We start from the raw sequence: 15,274 nt of genomic DNA on the forward strand, positions 1-15,274 counted from the left end.
AACCATGAGCTGAAATTTACTATAAAGCTCCATAAATCATCACAAATCATCCCCCACTGAAGAGAAAGTCTGCTAACATGGATAAAGATAAAGATAAACCAAATTAAAACATTTAAAGTGAAACTCTCGCCAAAATGCAACCTAGGATTTTTTTGTGAATGTATGTGAGTCAAACCTTCATGTAAAAGCATAATTACGACAAGACTGACCGTATTGTAGTTAGTCAAACTCATTTTCAGTGGGACTGCTAAGGGTACTTTTACGCTAGCATCAAAATCGCTATTTTTAAAACACTAAGACACAACATGAAACTTTGCTCGTAGTATCACCAGGGTCTCTACACATGAACACAAGCACTGAGAACACTGTTTGTGTACACAGAGTTTTACTAAAAAGAAAGTTTTGGAACCACTCACGTTAGCAGTTGCGTGTTCCGCTCACCGCCGTCCTGCCAGTGAGAAGTGTCGATCGGCGAACGTGACGTAACGGAGGACGGTTAAGGTGGACCGCTCCTAAAGCTTAGTTGCATATAAATGCACAGATAATTCTTTGTTTTGTCGTTAGCGAAAAACAATATTGAACTTGATGTTGAAAAAGGAGCCTCATATAAGAAACAAAATTAAAATCAAAAGCCGGAAAAATCACGTGAGATATTGCGTGGATATTTGTTGCCGGAGGACAGTAGCGTTCCACCTTAACTGTCCTCCAAGTTAGTAAGGACATCGATACTTCTCGGCTGCCATGACGGCAGCTAGCGGAACAAGCTACTGCTAACGTGAGTTGTTCAAAAACTTTCTTTTTAGTAAACTCTGTGTGCACAAACAATGTTCTCAATGCTCGTGTTCATGTGTAGAGACCCTGGTGATACTACGAGCAAAGTTCTGTGTTGTGTCGAGCCTTCTTAGTGTTTTAAAAATAGCGATTTTGATGCTAGCATAAAAGTGCCCGTAGCACTCCCACTGAAAATGAGTTTGATCCGAAAACGAAAATACAGTAAATCTTAAAAGTGCCTCTTTCGTCGTAATCATGCTTTTACTTGAAGGTTTGACTCAGGCACATTCACAAAAAAAATCCTTGGTTGCATTTTGGCGAGAGTTTCGCTTTAATGACAGCAGCACTTCAGACACAGATAACAAGACAAGGAAAACAAAACACGTGTTCAAAACAGTCTATCAAATCAAATTTATTGAGTTTTTTAAAGGGGTGCTCTGAATTCACAAGTTGCAGCTACAGTACATATTTCCTCTTATAATCAACTCTTCGGAGCTATTTCGTAAAACAGTCTCCGTCCTCTTCTCGGATAGGAAATTTCCCTTCAGAAAGGTCACGCTACAAAAAAAAAAGGACAGATGCGTCAAATCCGATATACATGTATGAAAAAATTTGAATGCTATCAAAAATAATGTGGGGCAGGAAGTGTTGAAAGGTTGTGAAGGTGCTGCATTTGATTCAGTTAGACACCCGACGTCGGGACAAGTGAGCGATATGTCAACAGGTCAAGGTTCAAAATCCCAAATCTTCAAAACGCACACTTCTGACAGACGAGGTCGAAAAACAACAGAAACACAGCAAACAAATTCAAGACTACGGTTTATCTACTCTTTAAAGGGTTTCAACCTCAAAATGATCCGCGTTTATTTAGAAAAAAAAAAAAAAAAAACTACATTATGGGATTCGTGTGATGATTTTGAAAACAAAGATTAAATGCTACAAAATATGAAATCCTACAAAATATGAACATAAAGGCCTTCATTTCAGCAGAATCAAAATACAACAACTTTTATCTCATTCTAGCAGTAAATGCATAGCGATCTGTTTTTAAATATGAATTATATGCTTTTTCAAACAAGCGATGAGACTTTCCTTCATGATTTCCGTGAACACCGACATGACTGGAACGGTAGCTCTCCGTGAGGACGTCGTGACGACAGTAAACACTAGAAATACAGCCACAACCTGTAAACACTGCCTGCCATCTTAGCTCTTTCAACAACGAGTTCTGCGGGTATCACAAATAGATCTTTTCACAAGGCACTGGAGAACCAAATCTGGTTTCAATGTCCACGGATCAAAATCAGCCCCAGCACTCGACACAGATTTTTGCAGCGTTTTTTTTTTTTTTTTTTTTTTTTAATTCCAAGTTCACCCAGAAATCCGTACATTTCAACGCCGTTGGCCCGATGCCGCGTTCACGTCACGTCAGAAGAAACCAGAGCAGAGAACACACTTGAGGTGTTTAAAGACGTCACTCTAGATGGCAAAATGATTGGTTATGTGTGATTCAAGTTCATTTTTTTTTTCTTTTTCTAATGATCTTGCTTTGTCAGATTTTTGAAACATTTTATATAAACTGCAACAAAAATTACATGTTCACCATGTAATTACTACTTATCCTGGGATCAGACTGCATGATGTCAATGCCATTTGAGAGTCATAAACCGTGTCTCCATCTACGTGAGTGAATTAGTGGATAACGTTAAGAAGTTTAGCTAAAAAGAAAATCAGGAATCGGGCCCTCTTTTGTATTATAGCGGATAGGGCCCCGAGCACAAAACATGCGAAGGCCTAACTGAAATTGCAAAAAATATGTTTATTCTCCCCTCCAATATAATCGTCTTTGTGAGGGCTTTAACATGCAAAAAAAAAAATCATGAAACATTGCACAAAATTCAATCGCTAAATGCAACCACAAGGACTTATTTCACATGTATGAAATGTGGTACATGGGTACAATGTGGTAAAGCCCACACGAAGTTGGCCTTCTGGAATTTAGCGGTCAAATTTGCAAATCTGCACGTGTCATATTTTAACAAACTTGAGTACATCAAGGAACACCCTCAGGATATATATATATATTTTTTTAATATTGTCATTTCCATCAACCTTTTTTCTAATGCGATGCCTCATACAAAAATAATAAAAACGAGGCTATAGAGTCATAAATTATTGCCCAAAAACCACAGCAGACTAGACGACTGATGTCGGCAAATTGAAGCTTGATCTACACATGATGGGAAAGGACGCACAAAGGACTAACTTCACTGTTCCACCTGACAGTGCCCACAAAATTCTTCCACTGTCTTGTTGTACATGGGGGAGCTATCTGGGCCTCTATGGGTCACTAACGTGGTCGTAAAAGTGTCAAACTGGATAAGGTATTTTTGTCTGTACACTGATTTGTGTCCCAGCTACAGAAGGTCAAACTTTTGTTCCAGACGCCGCGACTGTATTGTCTGATCCCAGCATAAGACTTCAAATATTACTCTCCAGCTCTTATTTACATCCAACATGACATGAATGCCGCATTAGACCACAATTTTTAGAACCTTTCTAGCTTTAGAAACTGTTATCCAGCCTTTATCAAAATTCACTGTCTAGTATGTCAGTGGAAACACATAAACCCTACTGCCAAACTCACCCCCAGCCCAAATCCTGGACTCCCTGTAGGAGAGAGGGACCAACCCAGAACCAATGTGTGAACACAAAGCAGCAAACTCAAACAAATAAGTGTCACGGGTTGCAAAAGAGATCCCGTTCCCATCCCAACAATCAGCAGCAACTCCAAATATGTGTACAACCTAATCTATAGCGAATGATGGGAACATAGACACCAGAACCTTCCATGGTTGTTTCCCTGCTTGTTGACGATAACAAGGATTACAGCATCTTTTAAAGAGACATGCCATCTTTAATCTGAATTGAAGGTGTTCGCATCCTCCAACATCTCCCCTCTTTGTTCTGACACAGGAGGGCTATCCAAACATCATGGGAACTGAACTTGATGAAAGCTAACAAGACAGTTTTTGTTTATAGTTAAAATTTGTTAAAATGATAAGGGGCTCAAATTTTACAAGTAGATGCTCAGAGCAGCAGATAGCCATTTAGCTTACGACAGAGAAGGCTATCGTGGGAACATGTTGAAGCTTATAAAATGCATTATAGAGAAACTTTCTAAAGATGGACAGATGCTAACCCTAAAGGATGTCACTGGTTTTCAGTAATGCTACAAGATCAGTGGCAGTAGCCTTGCTAATATGTTTGTAAGTGATAAAATGTTAGCATGAAGATTGATTATTGAAAAATTATGTTAGCAAGAGGACAAATATTACACCAAAATGGCAGCATGCAGGATAGGTCGTTTGCTTGGAACAACCGCCGACGCAAATTAGCATCGGTGAACTCTCACTCAAAATAGCATTAGCAAGTTCATGACTATTGTGCTAAAATGGTAGCATATAGTCTACCATAACTTGGTAATATGAAAAACAGTGTTAGCTTGGGACAACCACTTGAGTGTAAGCATTGGAAGTTCTGTCATTTACAAAGACATTAACAAGAGGACAACTGCTGCACCAAAATGTTAGCTTCAAGGCTACTAAAACTTGGTAATTTCAAAAGAGGCATTAGCTTGGAACAACCACTCAACATTAATTAAGTGTTAGCTTGAAACTAATGATGACTCTAGCCAAAGTGAGAATTATGTAGGAATGTTATATTAGTGTTAGCACAATTCTTGCTAGGACTCAAAAGGACCTCTAAACCTACTGTAACAATGTGCTAAAGTGGTACAGTGTGGTGGTAAATTTTGTGGTGGCATGCTGCTTGCTAGCACATTTTAGCATGCGTATAACTCATAAACACATAACTTTATCCACAAAAACATTTAGTGTCAGTGTTTGCATGAACTCTACAATCATTCAGCCAGTCACTCAAAATAGTCTTATCAAGAAGGGTGTTGCCTAAGCCAAACTGCATTAGCATGGCTAGGCCAATGCCGTGTTGATTTTGGTGCCAATGTTCCCATTCAATAGAAGTCACATTCCTGCATAGGCTGACTACCACAAAGAAAACAAAGCATATCTTTTTTTTTTTCTTTTTTTTTTAATGTTACTATGTTTGTGTTATGGATAAATCAAAAGTTTATCAGTCAAACTATGTATCATGGAGTAAAAACATCATCACGCATCCGACAAGTTGGTCACCCTCTGGGAGTCCGATAAAGAGGATAAGACTGAAGGGTAGTTATTTTGTAAATGGGAAGTGAGTGACAGCATCTACAATATGTGTAAAATACAGAAAATGAAATGTATCTCTCTTTATATCGCTACAGGAACTGTGATTATGTGCCAGACAGTCTTTGGTTTACCAACCCTTAGAAGTATCACAAGCCGTGTCAGAAAGCATAAATAGAAGAAGAAAAAAAAAATCTACAAGGAAGAAAAAAAATCTTTTAAAAAATATCATATAGAAAAGAAACAGCATACCATTCTAGATGTGATCATCTTCAGAATCAATCTCAGTTTCATCTGCTTACAATAAACCTCTATACACACACATATGCTAACTTCATCAAACCCTGAGCAAAGAGGATGAACTTAAGACTTTCTACAGTAAGAATCTATCACGTGTTAAGATATGTGTACTCTGCATGCCTGGAGCCTTTCATGATTCTTTGTGAGGGATTCTCACGTTTGGGATCAGTTTGTGTGCAACATGACTGCATGAGGCAGCGATCCAGACTGCTAGCGATGGATGTAATGTGGCTTGTCTTCCCTTGGCTATGAAACATTGTAGTCGGCTTAAGTGTAGCAGGTTTCGGGCCAACATCATCAGATATTGTCTTCTTTATTAAAATCACGCATCGGGAAGTCATCAGATATGGCCGTTTTACGAAATTACATTTGAATTTTGGACACAGTCACACACCCTTACAAATATATATAGTTTCCTTTTATGATTACCAGTAAAACAAGATGAGAGAAAAGAGAAGACAGAACATTTGGTGATTATGATCAATTGTGGAATGTCATATTTTTCTATATTTATTCCATGATTTCTAAGCATGCAGACTGCTGATCAAATCTTAATGGTCAAATTTCATCTCCTCCATCGGTAGTGGTTCCCCTCGACTGTCTGTCAAGTGGGACGGATATTTCCTTAACTGCCTGTCAAATCTGACAGTCTCTGTGACTGTCAAGTGGACCTGTCAAACTCAAGAGTCCTGGGCAAAGTGACTTTCTGAACATCTTCAAGTGATTCAAGCAAAAGTAAAGATGGGGCAAAAACTATCACAGCAAGCTTGACTTGAGTGTGAAGGAACTGCAACTCGGAGAGTTTTGTGTCATGATGGTATAAATGTTTCTTCCAACTCTGAATCAAATTGTTATCATAAAAACAACAAGTGAAACCACTCCATATGTATATGTATTTCAGGGTATTAAGAGGAGGGTTATGTCATGTTGGTGGAAAAACCGAGAAAAAAAAATGAGATGTATGAATTGCAGGAAATGCCTGCCTGGCCCTAGTAATCCCAAATAGTCCTGCCTGTAAACTGCTGAGAGGACAAGCAGATAATCTTGACGACAGATGGCAGCAGAGGGGAGGGAGGGCTCGCTCTGCTCTGCTAACGCTCTCAGCGACTTTCTATCACTGAGGAGCACATCAGCCAAGGGATGAGTTAAAGCGGAAGACAGGAGCAGGAGTGATGGGGGGGATGGAGGCTGGAAGGGAGGTGACGCATGATTTTAAAAGGAATGACCGGCACAATAGTGTCCTGGTTATGATCTGGGTTTTTTTGAAGTATCCGAGTCATGTAAACAGCTCATCAGAAGCCTGGGTATACTACCTGGAGTACCCTGATAGAAAACAGGAAATGTAAGAGGAGATATTTACAGAGTAAAATTGATAGTTATAGCCTGTTATGGAAGTGTAAAGTACGGGTAACAAATCTGGAGAGTGTACAGTGTACTGTAAGAGGCTGCGGGTGAATAGGACAGCAAAGAAAAATGTGTGGGAGAGTTGGGCTGAAATCAGGACAAAGAGCCTGGGATGTTTCCAGTAAGAGTGGCCTGGTCAGCAGTGCACAAAAGAGGCCTGCACTCTGCTGGGCTGCAGCCAAACCAGACAAACAAGCCCATCATTCAGCAGCTCGGCTCTCCTTACTGCCTCTTCCTCACGCTGCTCGTCAGCAAACAGTCTGTCGACCAACAAGAACACTCATCACCTTTTCTCCCCACGCTGCTGTCCCGACCTGACATGGATATCGATGCGTTTGCCATAGCGAGGGGCAGAAACGTACTGCAAGATCGCCACGCATGGCACAGCATCACTGCAGCACAGGGCTGGGTATCGTTACAGAAGCTCCGATACCGGTTCCCATGGCTTGACTTTGATAACGGCTCCAGAACGTCTCTGGCCACAACCTCGTGTTTTTCCCGCATGCCTCGTGACAGCCAATCGCCAGCACTATTAAATCTTAGGACAACAGGCATGCTGCATGCTTGTTGGCTCAATGAATCTAATGAGATTAACCCCTCAGTTGTTGAAATTTAGTATCAAATGCCAAGACATTTTTCAACTTTAGGCAATTCAGTCAGTGCCATAATCAGTATCAAAGTTCGAGACCCAGATCTACTACAGGGTCCACAATGCAACAGCGGCACACTGGTCATTTCAGCGGTCTTGATGCTTGAAAGTTGAGACGTTTGCCTTCTTTCGGGAATCAAAGGAGCCCTAAAGTTATGGGGCCCCGCCGGCAAGAGCATACCTCTGTTCCATAAACACACTTGGGCGTTTTGCCTCTCCAGCCTTTCTTGGTCTGGTACGGCCAGTAGCGTTTGGTGGCAATTGTTGCCATGTATGTTCCATGCTTTCTGCCTTGTTTACATTTGTGAATTTGGCAGTTGTGACTTTAACTCTTCTTTAAAGGCCTAATTTGTAAGTTAATTAATTGTTAACATCAAATGCTGTCACCGCCATCCCAGAGAGTCAGTATCTGACGAGTTTGGAATGAGACTCAAAAATAAACTTTCTTACAAATTGGGCCTTTCATTTGCTCATCAAAGTCTGACAGACTGTCTGTACTATCGTAAAACTGAACCATGTTTCTGAATTCACAACGATTCCACAATCATCGCTAGATTCACAGTGGCTGCTATATTAAGGAGATGCCATAACGCTTGCTTTAACGCAAAATGGAAACAGCCATCATGACACAAAAGCATCTGAGAAAGTAACATGTGGAAGAATTTCTTTAGATCCTAAAACAGAAATACAAAAAAGCAGATGAAGGAAAGACAGTTTGCTGCCTTTTAAAAATGGACTTAATGTTAAAATAGCAACAAAGCTTGTTACCTTGTTAGCCATGTCAAATCTACAACAAAGGTAAGGATTAGGCATTATTATAAGGATTATTATTAAGTTTCATTCAGATTGATTCAAAAGTATTAGTTTAGTTCAAACTTGATGTTTTTGAAAAAGTCACAACCTTCTGAGGTCAGTATGCAAACAGGAAAACTCAGCCCGTTTTGTAAACTGAGCTGCAGTTGTAAACTTGTCCGTATATTGCTAGAAAAGTTGTTAAAAATCATCAGTTTACACTTTTTTCAGCATTATATGAACTTGAATTAATCAAAACACCAGTGAGGAAGATTTGAAAGAAAAGCAAATAAATTTCAACTCAACTGTAATGCAACACGAGACCATGTTTGTGGTGTGGAGTCCCAGTAGAAATGCACAGGAGAAATAAATGAATGGTCCCAAAAGAAGAAAAAAGAACACATACGGAGGCGTGGATTCATCTGATATAACTTGACATTAATGTGGTATACATGCACCGCAGCAGCCTCTTTTTTGCATAGATTGAATTTGCAGGACATTAAAAAAAGGCCATTAACGGCACAGATTTAATCAGTTAGTTCACTATAAAGCTTGAATGACCAAGAATAATATCCAAGGAGTTAATACTCAGGGTCTACATCTTGTGTCATTCTTTTGAAAATAACATCCTCCATCTATTCTTTGATATGACGAAATAATATTCAAGATTAAAAGTGAAGCATTGATTATCTCTCATAAATGCCTTTACGATAAATGTCTTTATGCAACTGTGAATCCAACAAAAAATAACTGCTTTGCTTGATAAAAAATGGTCCTCTTAGTTCTACCTGTAATGTCTAGATATAGCTTTACATTTTAAAACTTTTGTGTGAGACGAAACTAAAACTTGACGTAATTTTCTAAAAACATGTAGTATATGTATATACACAGCCCTGTGTGAAGTGTTCAATGCAACAGATGATAGACAGGTGCATATAAAACTCTGGAGCCTCAGGGAAACTAAACAGTTTACTGCTGGATGTCATCTCTTAAGTAGTCTACAGATACGTTTCAGGAATAATCTCTCCTGACAGCCACGATGTTTTCAGGCTAGTTGCTCAAAAATTCTAATGCTCTGTTTGAGTTTGCCCTGGTGAGCCACTGGCCACCTTATTGCTCTGACCTTGGCCCTGAGTTCGCCCCACATGGAGCAACACCGTGTCCTCATTACCCCCTCTGAGGGCTTTCTACCAAGATGGAACCAGTCCTGTCTCAGTTCATGTACCAAATTTTAAGCTTTCTGAGCCTTTCGACCAAAATGAATTGGTTTGCAACCAGAGAATAGCAGGTTTACCTTGAACTGATGCGCGAGCCGAAGGTCGTTGTGCACTGGGCATCATTAGCCCCTTTTACACAGTGAGGTTCGCTTCTACATCGCCTTTTTTTTTTGTTTTTATACTAAACCAAGCAGCCATGGTATGTCATTTCAATGGGCTGTCCATTTGCATCTGTTAAAGCTTGGTTACTACCACTGCTGGCGGATTAGAGACAAAATTAAGCTGTCCCCCCATTCTGCCTTTGTAACTTTTATACAGATGGCAAGGCAGAATAATGGCCAGTTTTTCCTGCCTTGAAAAGGCAGTGCGAAAAGGGCTTGTGAATACGATGGTTCCGTTCAGAATTGGAGCTATCTAGTAAACTAGCTTGCATTTCCACCAAGGCTCAAGGAATGGTACCAGTTCAAGAACCAGAACTAAGTTGGAGGATATGGGGCATGTGTGGCCTGATGAGCAGAATCGATCGACTTTTTAAAAATCTCCAGCAGCTTTAATATCAGTCTGTAAGTGAGCCTCAAAGACTTTATCGTCCCCAGCCTGGGCTGTTAGCATTGCGATGTTTCTATGGCAGCCACAATGCTCCAGTGTCATCTAGACAGAGATTTATGGATTCAAAAGATAGAATTTTTCAGTAGCAAGGAACCAGAAGAAGTGGGTAAAGTGGTAAAAATCCTCAGATATGCAATAGTTACAGAAAATGCTGAATTTGTTTGTTAGTGCAAAAAGACAACTTTTTGCAACAGAGGGCCATATCTTATCCCATCATGGCTTTATAGTACTATTTAGACATTGAGAGCATTGATCCATTTGAGGTCTTGACCAAACTTTGAAGTTATATACGCCATGCTTTCATATGAAATGACTTGATTTTGCAAAAAAGTAAAATGGGTCCCACAACAGAGGTAATCCTTTGTTGGTGCCACCGTTCTCCTGGCGCCATAAGAGGAGGATATTGCCAGAATGAATTCCTGAAACTTTGTTATAATGGAAGTTTCCAAAGAACTTGAGTGCACCGTTAATTCCTGGGGATACACTACTCATACAGAGCTAGCACCCTGTTGAAGGAGATGGCTTCTGTAAACAAAGGAGCCATACAAGGGCTGTAAAAGTGTGCTGGATGTTACGGAGGTGAACAAGGAGATTTGCAAACTGATGCCATGTTGACATGCTGTATGGGAAAACAAAATTAATAGGGTAAGAACTCAGAACCTATCACATTAACAGGGTTTTAGCAAATGAAGCTGTTTTTAGCTCTAAAATGTGGATGAGGTGACATGTATTCATCAGTTATTCCTGCAAATACTGCCTGGATTTGTATCCCACCCACCACTTTTCCTAATCTTTCTCTTCAGCATGATTAGTGAATGGATGGGAGAGGAAAAAACTATCCGACACATTACAGCAAAAACCATCAAAATAAATACATCCTGTAGTAACAGCGACTCTCTCACACACTGTAACAGACCTTCCAAATCAGCAGAGGCTGTAAACACAGTAAGAGGAGGAGATAAGATAATGTCTCTCCACGGAGGCTCTTCTTCAGTTTCTAGTGCTTTTACTCCATGTTTTATTCGCAGTGAAGCAAACATGATCCTTCTTCAGTGTTGTAAATGTTAACAAACGCAACGTAGCACTTCACCACGATCCAGGAAGGAGCCAAATCCAAAACAAAAACTCCAAATCATCAAACTTCAGTAGTAGAATTGGATCAGTGGAGAGGTCCACGTAGGCAGCAGATTTGTAACAGAGGAGTTAGACTGTGTGGAGAATGCCCAGGAGTTGTGGGACAAGAGCAGGCAGTCCTGGTGTACTACAGTACAATGGTGGGGTTTGAAATGTGTTAAGTCAATCTAGTGCCTTTGCAGAAGTAGTTGCATTAGTAGCTGAGTGTGCGTCTTGAGCGAGCAATCGTGAACTGGATATCAATCATCCTTAGAATTGTCAGTGATAGTGGCAGCAGGAGACGAGTCTTGCATACGGCTACGCTTGTACAGACGGAAGCCCTTTCGGCAAAGCAGGATGAACCAGTAGAGCTGTGGTGCCAGGATGCACGAGTTGCCCAGGTTGGCAGTCAGCGGCAGGTGGAAAGGAACGCTGTAGAGTGGGATACCATAGTGTTGCCCGTACACCCAGTACATGTATGGGAAGAGGGCGATGCGGCACATAAAGAAGGTGAGCAGTACCATACCACCATTTGCCTTGTGCAGCCAGCAGTCCTGGAGGCTGAGCTGGTGGAGGAGACAAAAAGAGGGAGGGGTAGAATTTAAAGTAGAACTTAAAGACATGGTGAAATAAAAAATATATATTATAAGTTTGTTCCAAATATCAACTTGTATGTACTTAAACTTTGACAACCTAGGTGTCTCGACACTTCTGACTTTTGAGGGAACAAGTAGCCAAAAGACATGCAGAATAACTTTGCTGCTCCACTTTCTGATGTGACCAGGCATAAACATCATCATGTGTACTGTGAATATATTACATTTAAACTTATACACAGATCAGCCACAACAGAGCTGTGGAGTTGACCTTGCTCCCTGAATTCCCCAAATCCCAATCCAATCAAACACTTGTGGGATCAGATCCTAGGAAGCCCCACAGTGGATCAAACTTGGCTCAGACACCTCAAGACATTGTCATAGGACCTTTGGGGAGTGTTCTTTGGTGTTCAGCAGGTGGATCCTTTGAGTCATGTGGGTTGCAACGCGAAGCCTCTATGAACCTGATTTTACCCGGTGTGTCCAAGAGATTCGTGTTCTGATTTTGATCTAGGGAACTCAGTGACAACATCAATGTCTGGAGCTCTTTGTCATGTTCCTGGGCCAATCCTGATCAGTTTTGATTGGCATGGTACAATGTCTTTCTGCAGGAGCCACTGTCATGAGGGGTTTTACCTCTTTGTGTTTGGGTGGGTGGTGTGTGTCAATGGACATGACTTTTTTTTTTAATATAAATTCCTGCCTTACAAATGCTGTAACTACTTCTTACAATATTCATTACAAAGTCATACCAAACATCAACAATCATGGATGATTCAATGATCTTTTTCTCATCCTTAATGTAAAAGACTGTGGGAACCCTTAGTCCACACAACAGAAATCAATAGGAATTAACTGAGGGCAGTGAAAATGTCTGGCAGAGTTTCTGTTAGTGCTGATGTAGCCCGAAGGAGGGCAGCGTTTTTAAATACATTGCTTGGAGATTGAAGCCTTGCTTTGCTCTTTTTCTCTGCTGACACCAGATGTCAGCAAAGACCTGAAATCCCACGGTTCACTGACTTCACTGGGATACACGCTAAGACTCTTCTATTCTTAGATATGGCTTTTCTACAACACACAGCTTCCGACTATGTCAGGGTCTACAGTACAGTAGGATGTAATGCTCACTGCATGGTTTGACCTAATGAACACACTGACTGCAGCGGATGGTTTAAGATGCAGGAAGAGAAAATAGTGCCACAGATTCTCAGCTGAATGCTACTGACTGATTTTTGGTGAGCTATGCACCTTAATTATTGATGCTACAGTGACAGACTACATCCCAAATGTAATAGAGATGCTCATGTTTTTGATGATGCAAGGCACTGCACAACACCTGAGTAGGAACTGAAAAAGGATGAATGACTTCCAGTTGCCCAGGTAGAGAGTCATAGCATTGACACTAGGTTAAATTTATGTGTGAACTAAGGTGTTCAAGTGCCACTTACTGGGTGTTTTTCTAGAATTTCCATGAATGGTGTAAATAAATCTGATGCGATGCAAAACATAAAATATAACAACAAAGCTAGAACCTTCATTTTATACCATATAAGTATATTGTCAAACCCTAAAGAAGCATTTCTTTTTTATATATACCATATTTGAGATGTCTTTTTGGACGAAGGTATTTTTTATTTAGTTTACCCTTCATGACACATGATCAGTATTTGTGTGGTACACGTGTTTTCTTCATAACTTGTCTATTCTGTCCTTGTTTTTAGACAGAGGAGGAAAAAGGCTGCGATTGTTGGCTGCTTGTCGACTGAAAGTGCAACTTTGGTTGGCTGTAGCTAGCTGGCTAATGAAGCTAATGTTTGCCCTGAAATTCAATCTCCCTGGCAGAAAATACTTTTTCTATGTTTTAAACAAGAACCTTAAATATGCAGTTGAATGTTACGTACATTATGTAACAGGACTCGGCTAAAGCTGTATATGGTTCTTGTAATGCAGTGTAGGACTAGTTAGAAAAAAAACATTATATAAAATATCATAAGGAGAAATTTACTTTATTGTATCGCTTCAACACAACCTGCTTGGTAGCTTAGCTCACACATTTGGACATACAAGATAGACATTAGAGTTATGCTTTATTGTTGTATGCATGTTCAGCATGATTCAGTTTTAACATCACAAGTTAGAAGCCTTTTAGAGGACAGAATAACAAATGTGTGGCAAATGTGATACTATCTAGTATAACAAGTTTGGCTGCGGTTGCCGGAGGGTAAACGTCTAGTAAACTGACATATTAGCATAGAGGGCTGGCTTTCACAGAGTGGGGAAACAGAAAACAGTGGATGTGCTAGCTGTGAACAGGGAATTTTTAGTGTAGCCTGTGTGATCCTTGGCCTTGAGGAAATGCTTGGATTAGAACGTTTGCAGATCACGTGAAAGCAGACAAGCAAGCTTCTTAATGTGTGATTTTGGTTTTCTCCTCTAGAGTGTTGATTTTCAGAGAATACTAATGCTTGACAGGCCTTCAACAATCACTACCTGTTTAGCAAATGATTGCCCAGCTCAGATGCATGGTTGTTGACCTTTCTGACAAAATAATGGAAGCCCACCTTTAATAATTACTCAACACCGTCTATAAACCCTTTGCTTCATGAATTTTGGATAAAAGGGACATTCATACAGTCCATGACAGATTTACACTGATCAGCTACAGGTGAAGTGAAGAACATTGATAATCTTGTCACAATGCTGTGAAACCCCACTTGGCAACACACAGGACTCAAAGGATCAGTCGCCAACGCTCTGGTGCCAGACTCCACAGGACAAATGGTGCGGAACATTTTGTCTATTTCATCCACCTTTTCATGCCCTGATGGTGCCTGTGACATTGACAAGCATTTCTGCACTGCGACCTGCGCTCAAAGTTGTTAATATTTTAACTTTTATGCAAGTCCAAAGACTGCTCTAAAAGCATGGAGCGTGGTGCCAGGAAGGAGTACATAATGGTTTCGTTGGTGACCCGTTTTTTTAGTGATATACCACCCAGTTAAACTTATTCTGCCATTCTGATAATTGTTGCATTTTCCATTTTTTTGAGAAGCAGGAGCCTGAAACTATTCTTAGGGCTTCGTTTGCAGTACTTATTGAAACATCCCGTTTTTGTTTTAATATTTTTTATAAAAACCTGCCCAGGACTATTAATATTTAATTTCATGCAGACATTTCTGGTAGTTCGTAATGTCTTACAAACAGAGGCAATACCAAACTCACAAGTTTATTCTTAAATTGTCTTTGCAACACATCTTGCCTATTTCCCACCGGACATTTTGGATGAGGGTATTTTCAGTTGCTGGACAACTAAACGTGATACCTGCAAAAACGCAAAAACTTTTGTCTGATGTTCGTGGCTCCATGGGTCAGAACCAAATTTCAAACTTGTTTCTACACGCCCTATGGATGCTTAAATGGAATGCCATCTGGGGAATTTAGAGGCCAGATAGACACCTTGGGCTCTTTGTGATGTTCTCTGGGCCATTCTTCAGCCATGTGTATCAGGGTGCATTGTCCTGCTGGGGGAGCCACTGCCACTGGGGAGTGCCATTGCCAAGAGGGGTGTCAAGTGGCTCCAAA

General features: G+C 40.4%; 1 protein-coding gene across 2 annotated transcripts in view; it reads right to left on the reverse strand.

Moving 5' to 3' along the window:
• Positions 1 to 1,193: 1,193 nt before the first annotated feature.
• tlcd3a (TLC domain containing 3A) overlaps positions 1,194 to 15,274 on the reverse strand; it is a 36,275-nt gene continuing 22,194 nt past the window's right edge. The window contains exons 5-6 of one of the 2 annotated variants that reach the window (XM_037118926.1): positions 11,413 to 11,662; positions 1,194 to 1,329 (exon numbers count right to left, since the gene is read on the reverse strand). In XM_037118926.1, coding sequence (XP_036974821.1) covers positions 1,325 to 1,329; positions 11,413 to 11,662 — 255 coding nt within the window. In that variant the 3' untranslated portion in view covers positions 1,194 to 1,324. Of the gene's footprint in view, positions 1,330 to 3,429; positions 11,663 to 15,274 lie in introns of those variants that run through there. The other variant, XM_037118925.1, reaches the window with a different exon arrangement.

The sequence above is a fragment of the Acanthopagrus latus genome, chromosome 13, assembly GCF_904848185.1.
Source record: "Acanthopagrus latus isolate v.2019 chromosome 13, fAcaLat1.1, whole genome shotgun sequence".
In the NCBI taxonomy this organism is placed as follows: domain Eukaryota; kingdom Metazoa; phylum Chordata; class Actinopteri; order Spariformes; family Sparidae; genus Acanthopagrus; species Acanthopagrus latus.